The sequence below is a fragment of the Chamaea fasciata genome, unplaced genomic scaffold (assembly GCF_029207755.1).
Source record: "Chamaea fasciata isolate MVZ Bird 193981 ecotype frontalis unplaced genomic scaffold, bChaFas1.0.hap1 SCAF_1, whole genome shotgun sequence".
Classification (NCBI taxonomy): Eukaryota; Metazoa; Chordata; class Aves; order Passeriformes; family Sylviidae; genus Chamaea; species Chamaea fasciata.
The window spans coordinates 37,406,739-37,427,965 of record NW_027094086.1 but is presented as its reverse complement, the minus strand read 5'-3'; the positions used below and the strand labels follow the sequence as shown (position 1 = coordinate 37,427,965).

At 41.4% G+C, this 21,227-nt stretch overlaps 1 protein-coding gene across 5 annotated transcripts in view; it reads left to right on the top strand.

The window, feature by feature from the left end:
* CHD7 (chromodomain helicase DNA binding protein 7) overlaps positions 1 to 21,227 on the top strand; it is a 131,290-nt gene that overhangs the window by 23,680 nt on the left and 86,383 nt on the right. For all 5 annotated transcript variants that reach the window (XM_066180736.1, XM_066180720.1, XM_066180727.1 and 2 more), the window contains one exon: positions 17,924 to 19,784. In XM_066180736.1, the coding sequence (XP_066036833.1) occupies positions 18,099 to 19,784 (1,686 nt within the window). In that variant the 5' untranslated portion in view covers positions 17,924 to 18,098. The remainder of the gene's footprint in view (positions 1 to 17,923; positions 19,785 to 21,227) is intronic.

Genomic DNA, 21,227 nt, shown 5'->3' with positions numbered 1-21,227 from the left:
GATGGGAAAGAGAGGGTGCTCATTTCAGTTCATCTCTTTTAATAGTGGAAATGGCAAAGTTCCTGGGGTTAAGTCTGCTTGAAATATGCCCTAGACTGTCCTGCAGATTGCTCTCTCCAACCACTCAAAATTTTGGGGAAGGGAATCTTCCAGAGGATTGTATCTGTGCTGTGGAATAAACAGTTGTCGTGTGAAACTGATGTGAGCCTTAGTTTTACTCTGCCTCCACTAAAATACACTTTTACGGTAGTTTGTGCAGGATCAGCACAGAGGAGTACAAAGAGGGAGCTTTTCAGTACAAAGGCTGCCTGTTTGGCCTGCCCAAACCACCGTGAATGTGTTTAAAGGGGACTTTTATTACCATGGAAACTCTCAGACAGGAAGGAATTTGTCCTGCCATATCTAGAAAATAGTCTGTAATGGTCAGCTCTTGGAACAAAAGTGTTTCGAATAGTGGGATATATTTAAAAATTCTTGTGGTGAATATATTTTAAACCCCCCCCCAAATATGTAAAATCCAATCTTATGCTAATGGACTTCTAGTTATGGGGATTTAGGAAAGACTGCAGACAAGTACAATGTGAGCAAGAGAAGTGTAATGAAAAATCTAAGAAAGTTTTACCTCTCTGTCCACAAGGCTTCTTAGGTGTTGAATGGATGTCAATGAAATATTCTTCCTTTAAGTAGTGTGTTTATCCATCACAGCCATTCATTGAGGGACTGTGTGTGTGCTTGGCTCGAACTACTGGAGGCCATCCTCTGAGCACCCATGGATTAATTGTTTTTAGATTGTCTTAACTAATTGTTAACTATTTGTCTCTTGACAGATATCCTAAGTATTCATAAATGGCCTTTATTTTTGTAAATCACAATGGGATATAACATTTTTTCTCTAAAAGAAATTCTAATGCCAGATCCCATAATATTTGCACATCCTTCACTGGAGTTGTACATTGGTATGAAATAAATCTTAAGTCAGCAGTCTTCCAGTCAGCAGGAGTAGCTAGAGGTAACTGCAAGGTTTTCCATGCTTTGTGTAGTCTTTGGTGTTGATTTGTGTGTTTCATCAGTTGGATGAAAAATATTTTTTCACACATTTGACCAAATTAGAATTTTTTTTTCCTGCAAGTCATATCAGCAGACACTGCTTTCTCATATCTTTCTGTACAGCAAATGTCTGGCTTGTTTTACTGCTGTGCTTTTCAGTTTAAGTTGTTGAACCACCTGGCTGTGGCCTGAAGGCAGTTTGAATGCATGGTATAGTAATAAGCTGATCCAATGGGTTGTGATGCTTGAAATCAGCCGTACCACTCTTGCTTCTTCCCTTGTGCTGTCACTGCTGTTCAGCTACCCCTGTGGTGATGATCCTCTCATGGCAACTAATGGTTAGATCAGCTTACCTCTGGTGCCAGGCTGCACCTGAACATTTTCTTGGAGTCTGTGCGGTAATAGTAGAACAAAGGCGGCATGCTTGTGGTAGGAAGAGGAATAACTAAGGAGGAAAAATCATAATGAAAACTTTCCACTGCCCTGTCAATTTTCCAGTTGCTCACAGCTGCTGAAAATCAATGTCCAAAGTCTAATTCTACGTGGCAGGCCAGGTAACGAACAGTTTTATATACGTGTATATATATAATGGAGTATTTCTGTGTACCTTTTACAAGTGTTGACTGACCTTGTTTGCGTTATCTGGGTTAGCACTGTAATCTCCTGCTCTAAAATCAGGACTTCCGTCTTACAAGTTGATCAGTTTAGTTTCTTGTCTCCTGACTTGAGGAACCAAAAGGATTGCTGAAGGTAGTTCCAACCAAAATTAAAGGAAACAAAGAAAGAAGAAAAAAAACCCCACCTCACTCATCTTGTTTACAATAAACTCTCCCTGCTTAATGGCTGGGTTTCCCTCACAAGGCTGGGTCCCTTTTGCCTCATCTAGGAACTGGGGGTAGGCTGCTTTCCAAACTGTGTCAGGGGATGGGCATCTTAATCATGGACAGTCATTTGTCTTTCCAAAAGTATAGAAAGCCCTGTTAGATGTATTTTCCTAGTAGTTAAATAAGTTGAGAAAAAAAAGGAAATAACTGGTGACATCATATATGACTTAATATGATTATTAACTGTGCAGGTGTTGTAAAGCTGTGAATCTAAACTGTAGTGGAATAATTGTACCATATGGCAGGGGCTTTTTCTTCAGTTCTTATTCTTCCACAGTTACCGTGTGTTTTTTTCCTCTATAAAAATGTATCTCTGTGCCATTTTGGTAATACCTCTTACTTAAAAAAAGAGAGAAAAAAAAAGATCCCTCAAACCTTGACAGGTTTTGATATCACTGTTTCCCTGCTAAGTTCTCCGGTAAGCATGTGTAGTTTTGTTTCCTTCCTTACTGCTCCAGTTCTAGGCTTTCTCCAGCTGGCAGTTCTTTATCTGCTGTGCTTTCCATGAAGAAGGCAAATGCTCAGCTTGCTCTTTTCCACTATCTCCTTTACTCCTGAGGAGCTCACACCCAGTGCTTGCAGGCCTGTGTTGCATGGCTCAGTATTGCTTTCCTGATGGGAAGTCTGGGAAGCACTAAATCATCCGGCCACATACTGCTTCCTTCAGCTTTCTCCCCAGCAGATCCGTGGGCTGAGTTTGCAGTAGGGCGTGATGGCTGCACACAGCTTTAAAGCTCGGGAGTGGGGATGGGCTTTCTACCCCCACCCCCTCACCCGCACAGACATTTCCCTGCTCTCCAGCTGCTCTGGTTTCCATCTGTTACAGGGCCTTCTGGTGCGACTGTTTCCTCATCTGCTGAGCCGAGTGCAATGTTGAAGGACCAGACACTGTGCTGACCTGGGGAATTAAGGGGTTGTGGTTTTGGAGAAAATGGCTTGCATGCTTATTTTCCTTTTTTCTCAGAAACCTGGCATGCAACACATGCACATCTAATATTCTGAAAAACTTTGTTAGGTGCATTTTTATTTCTTTGTAGCAAATTTGTTTGCTCATCTTAGTTGCGTATGTGATGTTGTAGAGCTGCCTGACATGGCAGCTGCCTCCTGCCCTGGGAGGGGGTCACTGTGCTTCTGTCTGCTGGGCTCAGAAATGTCCAGCAATGGTAGATGTTAACTTGCAGCACACAGACAAGAGAAATAGCTGAAGCTTTATTTGTGAAGACATAAATACGCAACTAGTGAGAAGTAGCAGGGAGCCAAGGGAGGTGTTAAGAAACCTCGGAGTGGCCATCACTCTCTTGGCCCAGGAGCTGGGGAACTTTACCCTGTGAGGTGTTTTGCTTTTGGCAGGCAGATGCCTGCTGCCCATCCTCAGGCTGCTATTTTAGGCTGCTCTTGTCTTTAGCACTTCCATTTTGCAGTCGCTTAGATTATGCCTTTCACAGATCGCCGGGCTGTTGCTCTCTCTTGAGTGATACTGGTGAGTTACCAACATCAGCAGCGAGAGAGTGGCAATGTAGGCCTGCAACTAACTGAGTATTTCTATAAAGCAAAATAGATGGGCAACCAAATGTCCATTTCATAAGTGAAGAATTGTAGCCACTTCTGACTTGCTGGTAGGCATAAACCCTGCAAAACTTCATTAATTATCCCTGCCAAAGTATATGAAACTGTCAGAGCAGTGCTTTGCTAGTCAAGTTTTCCTGGTGGGTGAGCGTAGCATCCCTGGCTACCTGCATCATCTTCTTTTTGGAAGTAGTTGTTCTTGGCTTTTAAAATCTGTTTAGACACAGTCAAATTGATTTTGATTTCAAAATTATATGTGTAAATGAGAAGTATACCTAGCACCCACTCTAGTAATTGAACAAAGCTTCTATTTCCAGAACCTGACTACTACCTAGTGTGTGGGAAAAGTGTGCTCTGACAACTTGGGCTGTTTCTTGAGGACTTCTGTGATCTCACTGAAGGGTTTTAATATTAATTCATTGCTAGTGTTATGGTTATGTTTTGATGATAGTCACTTAGGAGATGGGTGTTAGGCAACCAGTTGGAAATTACTGTAAAGTGATTTTTTTTAAGTGGTTCAGACATTCAACTTGAAATCCCAGAGCACATTAAAAGTGCTAATTCTCATTCTCCTGAAAGCAAGGTTTCTATGTATTTCTCAAATTAGCCCCCCTCTGCCCCCACATCCTGGCTAATACAGTATATGTAACTTAACCACTGATTTCTAACTAGGGACCATGCATTTATTAGCTTGATGTTGGCAGAACCTGATACTGAAGAAATAAAATATTACAGAGTTGCTGATAGGAGCAACTGTCTGCCTTTTGGGATAATAGATGTATTGCATTAACAGAAGTGTAATATACTTATGGATGGTTTTCTGTGCAAGTGCAGCTGCCACACATTGTTCCATGCAGAGTGAGAAGAGAAGCTTTGTGCTCATGTGTTGCCATCATCTTTTGCCATCTCCAAAAACATGGAGAAGATGAAACACTGACCAAGAAGGGGAGGACTTGGTGAGAAGGACTGTTTTCATTGATTTGCACGACTCAGCCTCTCAGCTGTGCTAAGTCGAGAGCAATTACCATGTTAACAGTTTGGGAGTTCAGCTGAACAGTAAGAGTGTGTATGGAGAAGTCAGAAAAGAGGCTCTGCAATGTTTTGGAAAACATTTGGAAAGAAGCTTCCCCACCCTGCGTTCTGCACTTGGAGCATTACTAGGAAAGACACAAGATCAGAGTCAAGGGGAATCCAGCTTGTGATTTTTGAAGTTTGGGAACAACAAACAGTGGAGTGAGTGTCTACAGATGGTTTAAGGAGTTTTGTTATTTGGTATGTCTAGCTCCAAGGCTCTCAGATTAAGTAGCTACGGTCTGGTGCAGCAGAAATAGGAAATTAATTTAAATGGATGTTTTAGTAGTTATCTGGGTTTTAATTCATTCAAAACTGCAGATGCCTAGGTCAGAAAAGTAGGGGAAACTGGCTGGATGGTCTCTGGCTCCTGTGAAATGTGAAGTTTGTGATAAATGCTGAAATCTTCAATCTAGTTCTCAAAACTGTAAAAAGATTTCAGTGTGTTCTATAGCACTGTTTAATTTGTGTCCTTACCTTAAAAAGGCAGCATGTCTCTGGTGAAATAAGATGGACACCACTTTTCCAACAAAGTGTAAATGATTGGACTGTATTGCCATCACAGGTTTGAAATAGAGGCGCTTCATAGATTTCTATCTTGTAGATGTTCCTTGCATCACTGCTTTGTTGATGTATACTTTCTCCTTGCCTCTCAAATGAAACTCTGGTTTAAACTTGTTTTAGTTGGCTCCAACTCTGCAGAAAAAGGCTTTTTTAGTGCTCTTCTGGACCTTACTGTAAATCTACTCCAGCTTTAATGCTGTTACCTCACTCAGTGTTTTAGAAGGTGTGAGAGAGAGCTCACTTTTGTCCTTGTTGTGAGGAAGACATAGGGCATAGGTGTGGGACATGAAAAATTAACTGTTGATCCTCAGGTAAAGTAGCATGTCATGGCCATAGCAACAATCTCAAATTCTCAGATTATCAACAAGGGCTATTTGTGGACCAGGGTGATACTGTGGAGCTGACTGAACTAAATTGAATTATATGTTTATTGCAGACAGAAAAAGTGATTTCACCTGTTTCTTCATAGAGCTTGTTGATGTTGTGAAAAATGTAATAATCCTTCCTGCATGCGATGCTGTTTACAATCTTGAGATCCCTAAAGAATAGGGGAATTTTTCCTTTTAAGCACACAGATGTTGAAGTGGTTTTGTTTGGGTTTTCTTGATGGTTTTTCTTTTTACCTAATGCTTCAATTACTGATTACTGAAAAGGTTATAAATACACAGTAATTCTTGTTTCGTAGCACCTTCTATTCATTTTAAAGAATCCATTTTTTATGGAGGCGTCAGGAAGATACATACACCACTTAGCATTTAGTGTACTAACACCTAACCAGTGCACTTATAAATGCAGGTGCCTAAAAATGTAGGTATTAAATAATCAGAAAAATGTCTGATGCCATTTATGGTTTTGCATATAAGTATAGATAGTCTGGTTTTTTGATAAGAGACTGTCAATATTGTCAAGTCTAAAGCTTACAGTTTGTTCAATAAAACCTTCACTTAGCCTGCCCCTAGAAAGTTAATCTATAAGTAGCCACAAATCAAACACAAATACAGCCTTCCCAGAGGAAAAAAAATAAGACACACACAAAGAAGTCTTAATTTGAAATAAATACCTCTAGTTTTTGGTAGCAACATCTTTTGAATATGATCACAGTGCAGCCTGTTGTGTAATCCAAGGCTGCTGTGAGAGGCATGGCTGACTAGTGAGGAGTGCATATGAAAGGGAAGGTGGCAGCTGGCTTACCTGGATGCTCAGAAGGAGGCTGGAACTCCTGACAATCCTGATGAGCAAATCTGGTTGACAGCTGTTGCTATTGCTACTGCCTTGTAGACATATCAATGAAGCTGGCTCCAGTACCTTTTACTTGACTCTTCACTTTTGGTTTTTGAGCTGCACAGAATGTATTGAGTGCTGTGGAGGCACAATAGGTGAGTTGGTGTTGGTGTGCATTGCACTGGGAAATAAGACCTGGCTTTTGAGGGAAGTGCAAGCAAAAGAGCCTCCTTAACAGTTCATATAAAGTCCAGGTGGTAGATCAGTCTATTAAGTCTTCATTTATTTGTGAGTGGTAAGCACTGAAGTTTCTCAAATAGCTTTTTCTTCTTGAACAATTCTTCCCTGTCCAAACTTGGCACACTGGTATACAGTGTCCAGAGGAGCCTGATTCTGATGACTGGCTGTTACTGAGGTGTTTCATTGCTTGCTTTGCTTTGAAGCTGCAGTCTCACTTGAGGACATAACATGGACTTCTCTGAGGTGATTTCTCGTGCTTCTATTTCAAGACTAAACTTCGAGATAACTGTTGCCTGAAGACACAGGTACATGGATTTCAGGTGCTGAGCAGGATAGGAAAGGCAGAATCATGCTTTTATGTGTTTCAGATTTTTGGATGATGCTTTGTGATCAAATACGGTAATTTAAAAGGTACTGTAAAATGTTGGTCGGGAAAGCTCATTGTGTAGTGACAGCAGGCAGTTCATCCTCCCTTTCAAGTAATTTTATGTACTTCACTTTCGTAACTAGTTTTATATAGTACATGTAATTGGAGGGACAAGGAGCTAGATTTTATTGCTTTGCAGGCATAATTAATTAAACAGTTACCTGAGTCTCAACTGTAGATCCAAATAATATTTGCTAATACAGTGTAAGTATTTAATCTGCCACTAATTCCTATGACTTCTAAATCAATTGATCTCTAGCACAGCCTCATCCACGCTTCTTCCTCTGCTGTGCACTTTATTTTTTGGGTTCAGGTGATCAAAGTCTATGCTTTAATAATGCCATTTACTAATGCTTAAACATAGTGAAATCTTGCAGTCTTTCGGCAGCTATCGTATTCTGGATGAGGCTCATTCCTTTTTTTTGTTTGTTTTGTTTTTGTTTTGTTTGTGTGGTGTTGGTTTTTTTTGTGTGGTGTGGTTTCCCCCCCCCCCCCCCCCCCCCCCCCCCGAGATAATGTAACTTTGGAAATATTTAGCACTGGAAATTCAGAGTTCTTTGTACCTAACTGTCCTCACTACATAATTGATAAAAAAAGGCATACACTTTTAGCTATTAGAGTTTATTCACCTTTAACTAGCAGGTTTTTGACTCTTGATAGGAAAAAGATTTTCCAGGCAGTGTTCTATATTACACTGCTGCATAGATAATTCACTAGTCATTGTAGGTCTTGTTCTGAGAACTGGACTCTGAATAGTAAAACAGAAATAGAAAAATAGCTCTAAACTTGGCTGTTTACACAAATCTATATGGTAGAAGTCTTCATACAGTACTGGATTAAGTGTCCTCAATTCTCTTGTTCTGGGATCCTTGCTACTTAAATGGTTTTGCTTGGGTTTTTTAAATAAGCCATTTTCCAGGTATTTACAAACATGAAAGAAATTGCTAGTCAAGCAAAGTTTGCAATCAAACTCTTCAAAAATTATCAAAATAAGCCTTCCTATTTCTTATGGCTGTAAAATAATACTGTAATCTTTTAGGCAGCCTGCCCACTCCTTTCATTTTCTTGCCTTTCCTACTTCAAAAAACACAATAAAAGCAACAACAAAAAAACCTCCCCACAAAATAACACAAAACACACAAAAACCCCCTGACTCTTTACCCTAGACTTTAACCTCACTGTTTTTTGTGAGCAGAAATAAATTTTTGGGCTTGTTGATGGGAGTGGAAAGTTTTGGTTTTGGCTTGTTAGTTTGGGTTTTGGGGGGCTTTAGGATTTTTTAAAGTTTATTTTAACAGAAGAGGGTGTGGAAAGTTCTAATGCTCTGCAGATGCTGCAGTAAAATTGGTAAGCTTAACAGGTAATCTAAATGGACTGTGAATCATTAGGAACAGTGAAGATAGTGCCTTCTATTAGGAAATTAGGTTTAGTCCTCCTTTTTGAGAGAAGTTGGAGTGTACCATGAAGTGGAACTGGTTTCCAAGTTCAGTTCTAGATGAGTAAAAATTCCCTTTCACATCTAATCCGTGAATGCAGCACTGCTCTTGTATGTTCATCATTTATCTCTGCAGATCTTGTTAGGAAGGTAGCTCAAGAACTTTCCTGTTGGGTATAAAAAAATATGGTAGATGACGGTCAGCTGCTCCTGTCGGTTGTAGTAGTTTGAATGACTGTGGCTCTGGGTTCTGGGTCAGCAGTTTGCACATCAGAAGACAGCTACTTTCAAGTTCTTCAAAATCTTGATGAGAAAAGAATGAAATTGCATAGTTCTAGAATTTTACATGACAAATTTTCCCCTGGAAGGTTCTTTTTGTTTATATGAACTTAACTATCCTAGAGAAATTTTAGAACTGCAAATCGATTAAGCGAGATGCTTGAAAACACCCCAGTTGGTTTTCTTCTGTGTGAAGGAAAAACTGATGTCCCATTAAAGTTTTGCACAAGAAAATTTGGTTGTCTTCCCTTGGAACCTGCTTTTATGGAGGAAAAACATTGAGCTCAGTCCTGCTTGGACAGAAGGGCTACACTGCACATGAGGACTGACAGGGTTGCACTCATGTGATAGTCCCCAGTGCAATTTTTAAATTTCTGGCACTATTGTTTATGCTGTCTAGGCATGCCTTTTCCATGTCTGAGTGAACTTGAGCTTACTCTTAAGTATCTTAGTCTTATACGCTAGAAGCTGCTGAGAGCTCCCGCACAGTTTTCCCTTGCCATTGTCCATTGGGGAGAACAGCTTGGTACAGCTGTTTATGTTGTGGTTTGAGTAAGTACTGATGATCACTGTGAGCCAGGTGTTATGTTAAAAAAAAAACCCAAACAAACAAAAAAAGTCAGATTTCATTTGTATGTGCAAGAGCCTGCTTCTATTGCACTGACCAAGAATAAATGTGCCCTTTTTTTTGGCATATCCTTCTCCAAAAAAACAATAGAATGTTCAAGGTGCATATATTAATTTTGTTAAACAAACCCCTCAGATTTAAGTAGTCCAATTAATAGTAGTTGTAGAAAATCATTTGGGTATCTGTCCTGTATCTCAGCTGTCCCCTGTATTCTGTGGGACATTACTGGACCCACCCGGTGGTCCAGGCACTAAATGAAGGTTTCTAAAATCTATTTACTCCATGTACTGCATTCTGTTCTGCAGTGTACTGTCTGTCTTCACACCCTTCCTCCCCAACCCTTTTTTCTTTGTGGCCAATTTTAAGTTAGTGAAATAATTTAACTTTTCTTTTAAATAGTCTATAGCACGTGATAAAATATGTAATTAGTTTGATGCTACAGGTCTTTATTGTAACTAAGTTAAAATCCAGTAAAAAAAAAAAGTAGAAAATTTTGAATTTGTAAAATTTAATGTTTCGGTCTTGGGGTGTTCTCTAAGGTCCCTTCCAACCCAAGCCAGTCACTGTGTGATTTGATTTAAAATACATTAGGAAATGCTGATGTTACCTTTTTCTAAAAAAGACAATTTGTAATCCTTTCCTCGTGTAGTATGTAATAATTTTTTTTTCTTTGCTGAAAGGGTCAAGACGGTATGCTTAAGTGTATGAGGCAAAAGGGATCATCAGTACTGGAAGTTGAGTGAGAGCTTAAGCTCAGATGTAGGACAATTCATCTTGCCATATGTGAAGAGTGTAAGGGAGAACTACCATTTTGTTCCTCGGTCCTGAAGTGTGTTCTCTTTAGTCATGTGGAAACTGCCTTTTCACTTTGGGTGCATAGGGTGTATTTATCTTCACAGAAATGAGTGTGGATATGTGGTTCCTGTACGAGCGCACACTGCGATCTACCACTATTTATGAAGAACACATGTACAGGAAAATGACTCTTAAGTACAAGTCATAAATTGAAATGATTATAAAATATACGTGGACAAATATACCATGTGTGGTATCGGTAGACTGTAATTTCATCAAGTGGTTTTTCAGACTTCATAAACTATGAATGAAACATGATTGTATTGGCCTTGTAACAGGTAAAGTAAAATACGGGGTCTGGCTACTTTAAAGCGCTCATAATTCTATAGCTGGAAATAGCCTTTTGGGATACGATTAAGTCTTAAAACCTGCCCGTGATTAAAAAAATACATTTCGGTGAAAATCACATGTTCAGAAACTCTGGGAAACATTTGAGTCTCCACCTCATGAATTTTTACAGTTCCCAACTTTCTGGGTGTAAACACCATGAGCTGCTAGCGGGGAAAGGCCCCGTGTTACTTAAAGCTTCGTCACTCCTCGGGTTATTTCGTTGTTTTCAGCGGGTTTATTTTAATCCGGTTTTGGTGACTCGGGCTTTGTTTACTTCGGGGGCCGTGCCCGGCCGGGCAGGCCCGACCCAGCGCTGCCTTGCGGCGGCCATACCGCCCTGCCCTGCCCTGCCCTGCGCAAATCCTCCCGCTCGCCGCGGCGACCTCTGCCCTTTTGTATCCTGTGACACTCAGCCTGTCTTTGTGCTCAAGTTTATCCATGATGGATACGTTTGCCTCCCAATTGCATATGCCGGGAGCCCGGCGGAGCGAGCAGATAAATTATTTTCAGCTGCAGGCCCGGGCTGGGGGAGGAGGGCAGGAGGGTGGCGGGGCCCCTGCGCGCCCTAGCCCAGCAGGACGGGGCGCAGCCTCCCGCTCCCCCGGGGATATGCAAGGGGATGACTCTCGGGCCTCTCAGATCCTTTTTAAATGCAAAAGAATGTAGGAAATTGCCAGATCAGTTGGTTAATCAGTGACAACTGCAGTAGGTGCACAAAAAGCCCGGAGCCATCGGTTGTACGGGGTGTTTTTTCAGCGCCCCAGCGGGGTCGCCGCTGGCCCCACCTCTTGAACACCCGGGCCGGTTTAGTGTCAGCTTGAGAAGGGAATGTAATTGCGAGGAGATTTCTGGGTGACTGATGGCGACAATATAAGTCTTCTCCCTGACACCACCGCCCCGCTGGCCCTGCCAGGGCTTTGTGCTCGCCTGGCCACCGCACAGCCGCAGAGCGGTGAGCGCTCAGCTGAATGTCCCCAGCCCACCGAAACAAGGCAGCCGTGTAGCCCATACGATTTTCCGTGTTTGTGTTTTTGTGGTGTGTTGGTTGGTTTTTTGTTTGGTTGGTTTTGTTTTTTTGGAGGGTTTTTGGTTTTGTTTGTTTGTTTTTGGGGTGTTTTGGGGTTTTTTTTATATTGGCTATGCTGCTGCCTTGTCATGGTCAACCATCAATTAAGGGGTCACGTGAAGCATGTTACTGCTCCTCTTGATGGAGTTATTTGCAAGGTTAACACCTCTGTCAAATGTTTTGCAGAGTATTCTTGAAATATTTTTGTGATGGCAATTGTTTCTCTTACTTATCTGGGACTATTTTTAGATAAACCACCTCACATCTGTGTTTTAAACTTATGTTGGGAGAGAGGGTGGTCCTGCAATGAAAAAGGCCTCTTAAAATTCCAGATTACGTAACACTAAAACTGAAATATTTCTAGATTAGGCTTGTTCCCTCTTCTCTCACCTCATGTTTGTAATGTACTTCAATGTAATTTTTTTTTTAATGTTTATTCCTCCGGTTATCTCATTAAAGGCCTCCAAGTACGTGCTCTGCTAAATGGCTCTAAACTTTCCTCTTTTTCTTCTGATCAGGAAAAAAAAGATACGCTGAGGCTTCTTCTGTCATATTATAGGTGCTGACTTAAAATTAGCAGTGTTCCCGTGTTAGGGCAAAGAGTTTGCAGCCCAACTGTTATGGTGAATGCCTTTGTGTGATGTAACAGTGAGGCTCAGTGGGTTTGCATCAGAGTCCTCCTAAGTGACGCTGTTGTGGTCTCCTATCAGAGCTCCTGTGAACTTGAATGACGAAGGATATTGTTTCCAAATGTGTGGCACAGGCTGAACTCTGGGCTGGTCATTCCTGCATCAGCTGCTTGACAGCAGCAAGCTGCCAAATATTCGAAGGCTGTAGTGCCCTCAGTTGCCTCGGTGAAAGCCTTTTTTTTTGCCAGCGTACATCATACATTAAGGAAATAAAATCCAGCCTGGCTTTTGTGGAACGATTTTATGAGAAATGTAGGATTTCATGGATTTCTTGGCAAAGAAAATGTTACTGAATATCATTCATGGCATTTTAGCTGATTGCACATTGGCAAAACCTGTGACCTTTGAGGAAAGACACCTAAAGATTTCTTCCCCCCACCCCTTCTTAATTTAACAAGAGACATTGACCGCCTTTAAGTTGCTCTTGCAAATTCTTGTAAGGATGTATTTCTGTGAAGAACTAACTGAATTTTACTAAGATAAAGGCAAAACTAAACTTTTCAGAAATGCTTAAGTCATATTTGCTGATGCTTCCCACTAAGTCAGAATATTCCTGAAGTGCATCAGGTCATTCTTTTCATCTCTGCAAGTCCTGTCTTCCTTTCCTGGGACGAGGGGAAACGAGATTCCTGCCATCCTTTGATGTCTGAACTATACGGACTTAATTTTTAACACAGCTGTGCTGAGTGAAGTGTATAGTAGGAAAGCACTCTAAGTGAATGAAAAAAAAAAAGTCTTCAGGCATTCAGGAAACCGAGCTTCTTTGGAAGCTGCAGTCAGAAATGATGTTGCAATCACTTTACAGGTCTGGTCTTATATTTTGGCTAATCTGTATGCAGGAGGAACGTCCCATGTGTGGCGTGTGACAGCAATGAAAAGTAAGCATTAAGCACGCAGGAGATGAGGCGTGCTTCCCACGGACATGGTCAGGCACTTGCATAACTGTCCTGGCAACGGCAGTGCTCTGTGCTCAGTAGGTGAGCGAGGTGAAATGTAGAAGCCTCACCAGCCATCTTGTCCAATTTGAATGTCTTGTCGTAACTTTTTCGATGTTGTCATGGTGTTACATGTGTTTGTGAAGTTTTTGGTGAATGTTTTCCTTCAACTTTGTGAGTAAAATAAGAATGTGACTTTCATTGCTGTCATTTATGTCATGTCCTTCCATGCGGCAAATGCTTAAATTACTACCCCTAGCAGCCAGCAGGAGCTTAGCAGTTTTGAAAAGCAGTTTAAATGTGCAATGTTTAAATGCAGATTTAGTAGCCTAATGTTTAATCCTACATTTTGAGGCTCTGGTCTCAAAATGACCTTTGGCGTGGTATTGTTTTTTTGCACGAGAGGACTTCTTTTTAGCCTAGGTCTTCAAAATAGTACAATATTTGTGGTGTTTATTGCATTGTATGTAAGGGCATACTTGCATTATGTGAGTAGCCGGTTTGTTTGTGTCTGTCAAGTACTTCAGAGTTTTGTCAGAGGTATCAACTAATAGCTGTAAAAATATAACTCTGCATGACACATGTCATTTTGAGCGTGGAGCAGTCAGTATTTGTTGCCTTTCTCACCTTCTGTTTATTCAGGTTTTTTTGCTGCACGGCCAAGTGCTGCTGAATTTCTTCTATAGAAGGGTTGATAGCTGAATCAAGGAACCTGTTGATTTACAGATTGTTCTTTTGTTCGGCAGAATGTGAGGATGGTGTGCGGGGCATGGGCATGTGTGTGCTGCCCTTGCTGCTTCCTGGTCTTTACTGCCTGCATCTGCTGCTTTGGGAGCAAAACTAATGAAGTTCAGGTTTTTAGTGCCTGCAACCCTAGATAAGTTACATGTCAGTAGCAGTCGTTTTAGTTCAACTTGTAAAAGTGGGAAGCTGCCGAAGAAAACTGAGTGCATGCAGCTTTGGAATATTAAGCTGTACAATGGTTAACTACTACTTAAATTTGAGTTCTAGCTGTTTAAGACTGGAATGTTGCAAACTGGAGTAAATGTAAGCTTTGTCTGTTGAGACAACAGGGTTGTTAAGCAATTGACTGTGTCCTGGTGGTTGGGATCACACCACTGCTTTGAACAGAAACAAGCTGTCTAGGCAGCCTTAACAAAATATATTCATTGACTCTTTAGGTCAGTCTGCTTGGAGCCATCTTTCATGTTCAGGAACAGAAAAGTGATAGAATTTTATAGCAGAACCTGTATAGTTTAAGATGGCAATAAAAAAAAAAAATTCACTGTCTTTTCATACATTCATACTTGGTTTCAACTATCCACCTTTCTAAGGGTTCAGGTACTCTTCCCTTTGTACCGAAGAAACAGTCACTGCTTCTGTGTATGTTGGTTTTAAGTTGCAGGAATGGAGAGAAGGTGTACCATCCCTTATTGTAAACCATTTAATAGAAAAAAAATACTGTAAGCTGAGTTTATCACGGTTAGTCTTGCTCTTAGTATGTCTGCATTGATGGGGAAGTGAACAGTGGTGCTGAGTGGGTATTTTAACTAGAATTACTGCTTGATACAGGTTCTACTTTTATTTGTATGTTGGCTTTCTTTTGTTTTGAAAGAAGCAGATGTGGTTGCAACATAAAATAAAGCTGTGACTCTTGTGACTTGCTAAACTACCTAGATGTCTACATTGTTACAATAGAAGGTTGAGAGGTTAGTAGGTAATTCCAGTATTGACTGTTCCCTTATCAAAACATTGGTTAATTTATTTTGATCAGCCTGTAGCTGCTACTGTCTTTCATGCTTCAACAGCTGCTGTTAGCCATATATCACATCAGAGGTGTGACTTTTATTGGTGAAACTAGAATAAGGTTTGGCAAGAGCACAACTGACTGTTAAGGGCTGTGGTCATTAAATTTGAGGCTGGACTTAAATCTGAAGAAATACTCCTAAAATTTGAGACATCTTTACTGTGGACCTTATACTATGTTTCAGACATAGTTAACTTAAGCATCCAGAGCTCAAACATGAAGTTGATTCATGCCTCAGGAAAAAATGCAGATCTAAAATCATGTAATGGCAAACAGTGTTTTTGCTCTTAATTTAGACAATGGATTTGTTTGTTTACAAACTGCATCATAAACTTGGAGGTTACTTTTCTTTTGAAAGAGTGCATGCTCAGGAAGCCAGACCAGTAGTAGGTTTCTAGCACATCTCCTGCATCATAAGGGACAGTTCTTAGCCCAAACCTGCAAATTGGGGTGGTGTGAGCAGAACAGAAATAATGTGTGTTTAGTAAAACAAAACCCTTACCCTATTTTAATTTGGTTCTCTAGGTATAGTAGCAGATCCAAGCTACTGTGAGCTGATGTTGACTGTTATCAGTGGCTGACTGGCCTGAATTTTATTGGAAGCTTGTCAGCTGAAAAACAGTAAACAAAGCAGATTCAGATGCGTGCTTGATGCTTGTAACCTTGTTTCTGGAGAGAAGAAAGCTCTGTTAGCTTGTTATAAACTTCCATTAGTGCTTCAGGAGAGTGGAGCCTGCTTGTCTTAAAAAATGGTTCTTTTAGCAGGCATGATTTATATAATAAAATGAGTGGAAATTCTTACATGTTTGTAACTGTGTGGCTGTTTCTGTTTGTGATGGGTGAGATCTACTCGGCTCCAGTTTGATATTGCCCAGATTACATCAGTGGTTGGGAGGTAACAGTATCTGTGTGCTCTGCTTTTTAGCATTTCCAGAGAGAGAGACTGTTCTGTTAGATGGAGACCCTCAGTGCACACTGATGTCCTGCTTTTAACAGCTTCCAATGGCAGTGAGCATCAGTAGTCACAGTTCCAGAAGTCCTTGAGCAATCAGGGACCTTCACCATGACTGTGGTCTGCTCTGGAGCAGTCTAATAGCAAAAGCTTCTTTTGGTGAAGGAGGTTCCTTCTCACCTTGTTCAAACTTCCTTATGGTGTGCTTTAATAAACTGAATGAGGTGGTAAATATTACAGATGGCTTCTGCCTAATAATGGAAATGAAATAAAACCGAATAGATATTAGAGACATGAAGATGGCTCATAGGAGTTTACCTCCAAGTGATTTAGGAAGTGTTAATATCCCAGCCGAGCACTAAAGAGATTTAAGAGTGTGGTTTTAAAGGTGACATTCAAATGCTATTTTAAGAGGAGTGATAAATGCTTGTGCCTTTCCTCTTGCCCTCTGCTTCATACTGTAGAAGGTCCTCTTGACAGTGGCTACAAGAAGGGTAATAAATGTGCGGATATTTTCTCCCTAAAACTTGTCTGGGACAAATCACTTTCAGTCAAACAGTCTGGTCTGGCATTTTGCATCCAAAGCAACTGAAAGCGTACAACAGAATGCAAGGTGTGAAAACATAAACTTGTAAATCTTCTTTACTTTGGTTGCTGGTTAAGGGCAGCTGGTATCTGCAAGTAGAGTCGTCACTGAATTACAACCAAGATACAAAAATAGTTTTACTTGCTAAATGTATGGGCCCCCTTGACTATTGTTTTAAAGTTTGTTTTGCATGTAAGACACAGTGGTTAAAATTCTGTTTTTAGGAAAAATAGACAGCAATAGACTACCTTTGTTCATAAAAAATGGATCCGAACAAGTCTTTGGAATTCTTGTGGGAAGAGGATGGAGAACACATTTCGGAATAGACCAGTCTTCCCTGTAGAAAACCTGAATGAGAACTTTCCTGAATCTGCTCTGTTACTGCGTTGTTGCTTTTTGCTTTTTATTCTCCAAGTTCAAATGTGTACCTTGTTAGGTTAGCTTTTTGTTAAGTTCTTTTGCCATTACTAATTCTCTTGAATGACTATTCAAGTTCTGGAGACAACAAAACTTCATTGTGGTCTTCCAAAGTGCTGTAGTTGCAGTAGTAGCATACTAACCTGGAGATGAGTAATGAACTCCAATGATACTGTTTTGTGTTACCATCATAAAGGGTAATGAGAAATCCACCCTATCATACAATGAAGCTTTTAAATTTGATTTTCTTACACAAACTGAGCCCATAGTTTTGCTGAAGTGGGAGAAAGCCTTGTGTCTTTCAGTTTACAAATTCGTTAAAATAAGATAAACTGTGCCTTTAAAAGAAAAAAAATCATCCCTTCCTAAAGGCTAAGTCTTGGAGTTTGGTCTGTGTTTAGTGGGTCATCGCTGTACACATTTGAAAAATCTGTTGTGCCTTTAACTAACTTTAGTTCATCGTAGGACCTGGTGCTTCTGCTTGCTCATCTGATTACGCAGCTCAAGGGAATAAGGTTAAGGACATGCTGTTGGTAACTAGAACGTTTTCAGGGCTTTAGTTCAGCAGATGGGCTGCTCGGCTATATTCATACATCTGCCTACCTGCTGTGGCAGCTGCTGCTGCTGTGTGTTGTGTTCTTTTGTTCTGTTCCACCCAAGAAAGGAGCACTAGGAAGTCTAGTGAATGGATTAATTTAAGGTTAAGGCTAGTGTTTTGCTTGCTTCCTAGCTCTCTATCATAATAAAGCTTTGGATAAAGCTAATGAATCCTTCGTAATGTGAAATAGATTTTTAAGATGTATTTCAGGGGGCTGAAACTAGCCAGCAATTTAAAAAACAGTTAAGTATGTTTTCTTTATGTTGCCTGACATTATTTATTTCAATATCTTCTTCTCTGTCTCCCCCTTCCCCTGCTTTTTCTAGGAGCAGTAACCAGACTTTGCCTGACACTGCGTGGTCCAAAAGAATTAAGGAAATATGGAATGACATGAAGGAGATTAGTTGAGGATTAAAGGCTTTGAGGACAAAACACCTCACCGAGGTGAAGCACAGACTAACATTCTGGTTGTAGCTCCAAGGAGCTGTGTGCTGAAAAAAGATGGCAGATCCAGGAATGATGAGTCTGTTTGGAGAAGATGGGAATATTTTCAGTGAAGGGTTGGAAGGTCTTGGAGAATGTGGATATCCTGAAAATACAGTGAATCCTATGGGTCAGCAAATGCCCATGGATCAAGGATTTCCCCCTTTACAGTCATCTCTTCATCATCCTCCTGCAAATCAAAACCAAGCCAAGTTGACCCATTTTGATCACTATAATCAGTATGAACAGCAGAAAATGCACCTGATGGATCAGCCGAACAGGATGATAAGCAATGCCCCTGGGAATGGTATAGCGTCTCCTCATTCGCAGTATCACAACCCTCCAGTTCCTCAGGTTCCTCACAGCAGCGGTGCTGGTGGTCAGATGGGAGTCTACCCTGGCATGCAGAACGAAAGACATGGGCAACCCTTTGTAGACAGTGGCTCCATGTGGGGACCACGGGCAGTTCAAGTGCCAGACCAGATAAGAGCACCATACCAGCAGCAACAGCAGCAGCAGCAGCCGCAACCGACACAGCCGCCACAGGCACCCTCCGGACCCCCTGGGCAGGGCCATCCTCAGCACATGCAGCAGATGGGAAACTACATGGCTCGTGGTGATTTTTCAATGCAGCAGCACGGTCAGCCACAGCAGCAGAGGATGAACCAGTTTTCTCAAGGCCAAGAAGGCCTCAATCAGGGAAACCCTTTCATTGCCACCTCAGGACCTGGCCACTTGTCTCATGTGCCCCAGCAGAATCCCAGTATGGCACCTTCTTTGCGACACTCAGTCCAGCAATTTCACCACCATCCCCCTACTGCTCTCCATGGGGAATCAGTAGCCCACAGTCCCAGATTCTCCCCTAATCCTCCCCAGCAGGGTGCTGTTAGGCCGCAAACACTTAATTTTAGTTCTCGGAGCCAGACGGTACCCTCACCTACTATAAACAACTCAGGGCAGTATTCTCGATATCCTTACAGTAACCTTAATCAGGGATTAGTTAATAATACAGGGATGAATCAGAATTTAGGCCTTACAAATAACACTCCAATGAATCAATCTGTACCAAGATACCCAAATGCTGTCGGATTTCCATCAAACAGTGGTCAAGGACTAATGCACCAGCAGCCCATCCACCCTAGTGGCTCACTTAACCAAATGAACACGCAAACTATGCACCCTTCACAGCCTCAGGGAACTTATGCCTCTCCACCTCCCATGTCACCTATGAAAGCAATGAGTAATCCAGCAGGTACACCTCCTCCACAGGTTAGACCTGGTAGTGCTGGAATACCAATGGAAGTTGGCAGTTACCCAAATATACCCCATCCTCAGCCGTCACACCAGCCCCCTGGTGCCATGGGAATTGGACAAAGGAATATGGGCCCCAGAAACATGCAACAGAATCGTCCGTTTATGGGTATGTCTTCAGCACCACGGGAGATGGGTGGGCACATGAGACCAAATGGTTGTCCAGGTGTTGGCCTTGCAGATCCACAAGCAATACAAGAGCGACTAATATCTGGCCAGCAGCTTCCTAGTCAACAGCAGTCTTTTCAACAGCAAATGCCAACCTGTCCTCCCATGCAGCCTCATCCAGGGATACATCATCAGTCTTCACCGCCCCCACATCCTCATCATCAGCCTTGGGCACAGCTTCACCAGTCACCACAAAACACACCACAAAAAGTGCCTGTCCTTCAGGTAAGCTACTTCCAATTAGTAGAAAATGTTTTAAATTACTGTAAACGCTTTTCAGGATACACAAGAACTTTGGTTTCAAAACAGTTGCTCCTGTTCAACTCCCTTGCTTGTTATTGGTTACGTGGCTTTTTTGGTGTACAGAGGCTAAAGGTAAAATGAGGTTCAGGTATCTTTCTAATGTCCTTACACTAATTTTTCTACTATAACATTTTGGATAAACTAAAATGTGATACAACAACAGGACAACCTGAATACATACTATTTTTTTCATGTTGGTTCCTTTGGGGAGAAGATGGAAAGCACAGGTGGGAATTGTCATTTAAACTATTAAGTTTTTGTATTTGCAACTTGGAGAAAGAAGTGTGTGTTATAATGTGCTTGTTTTGGCCAAACTAAGGGGTTTTTTAAAATCCTAAGGGTATGTTCTGTGGTTTTAAATTAAAGCTGAAATTGTTACACGTGAAAAAAAATTCTGGCGTGAACTTCTTTAGCACTAAGTAATGAAACTGAGAAGTGATGGGGAAACAGTTTATGCAACGAGAAGACAACAATGTGAATCAGTCTGAGATTAAATCTTCTGAGGCTCAAATAAAATGTTAAATGGAATACAAGTTTTATTTTACTGAGGCTCTGATCTGCCAGGTTTTGATGGCCATGTATTTCTTCCATATCGTTTTTCAATTAAAAGCTATAAATGATAAAGCATCTTGATCCTCTGCAGCTTAACTCGTTTGGCTACCTGCTAGTAAGTTAAGCTTCAGCTGAAAAAGTGCTTTTTGGAATCTTCACATTTGCCATTGCTTGCCTTTGACTCAGTCAGTTAGAATTCAAGAGATTTTGGTACCAGATGAATTAGTGGTCAAGATATCAAAGGTTTACTAATTTTATTTCATTTCCAATCAGTCGGTAATTAATGCCAAGTAGCTCTTCCCATAAATATTTGGAGACAATTGTTGGAATGCAGTTGTAATGACACGATGCTACAATACGCCTAATAAATCACGAAAACAGCTGTCCTGGGCAGTGTCCTGGGCCTGTGCGCCGGGCAGCTGCTCGGCCGTCCCCTGCACTGCTGCCTGCCGGCTGCTCCTGCTCGCTGCTTCGCACAGCGTGAGCCGGCCCTGGGAATCACATCTATGCGCTGCGGAGAGGCAGCTGACAAGGAGTGGTGCACACAGCAGCTCAGCAGCTGGGACAGGCTTCCACATTCCCCGTGGAAGAGGGGAGGAGGGGGAGACCCCTGTGTAGGGAGATCAGGGACTAAGCTGGTCAAGGGGAAAGTGCACTGTCTGAGAGAGGAGAAATCTCTCTTCAAGAGGCAAAGTATATTTTCAAGATCATCTTTCTCTTCCCTACCCACCTCAAAGCTGGTTGGAAATTTCACACGCCTGTGTTGGCCCTTCCTCTCTCTGCATCTCCACACACAGACTTTGTTTGGAGAAC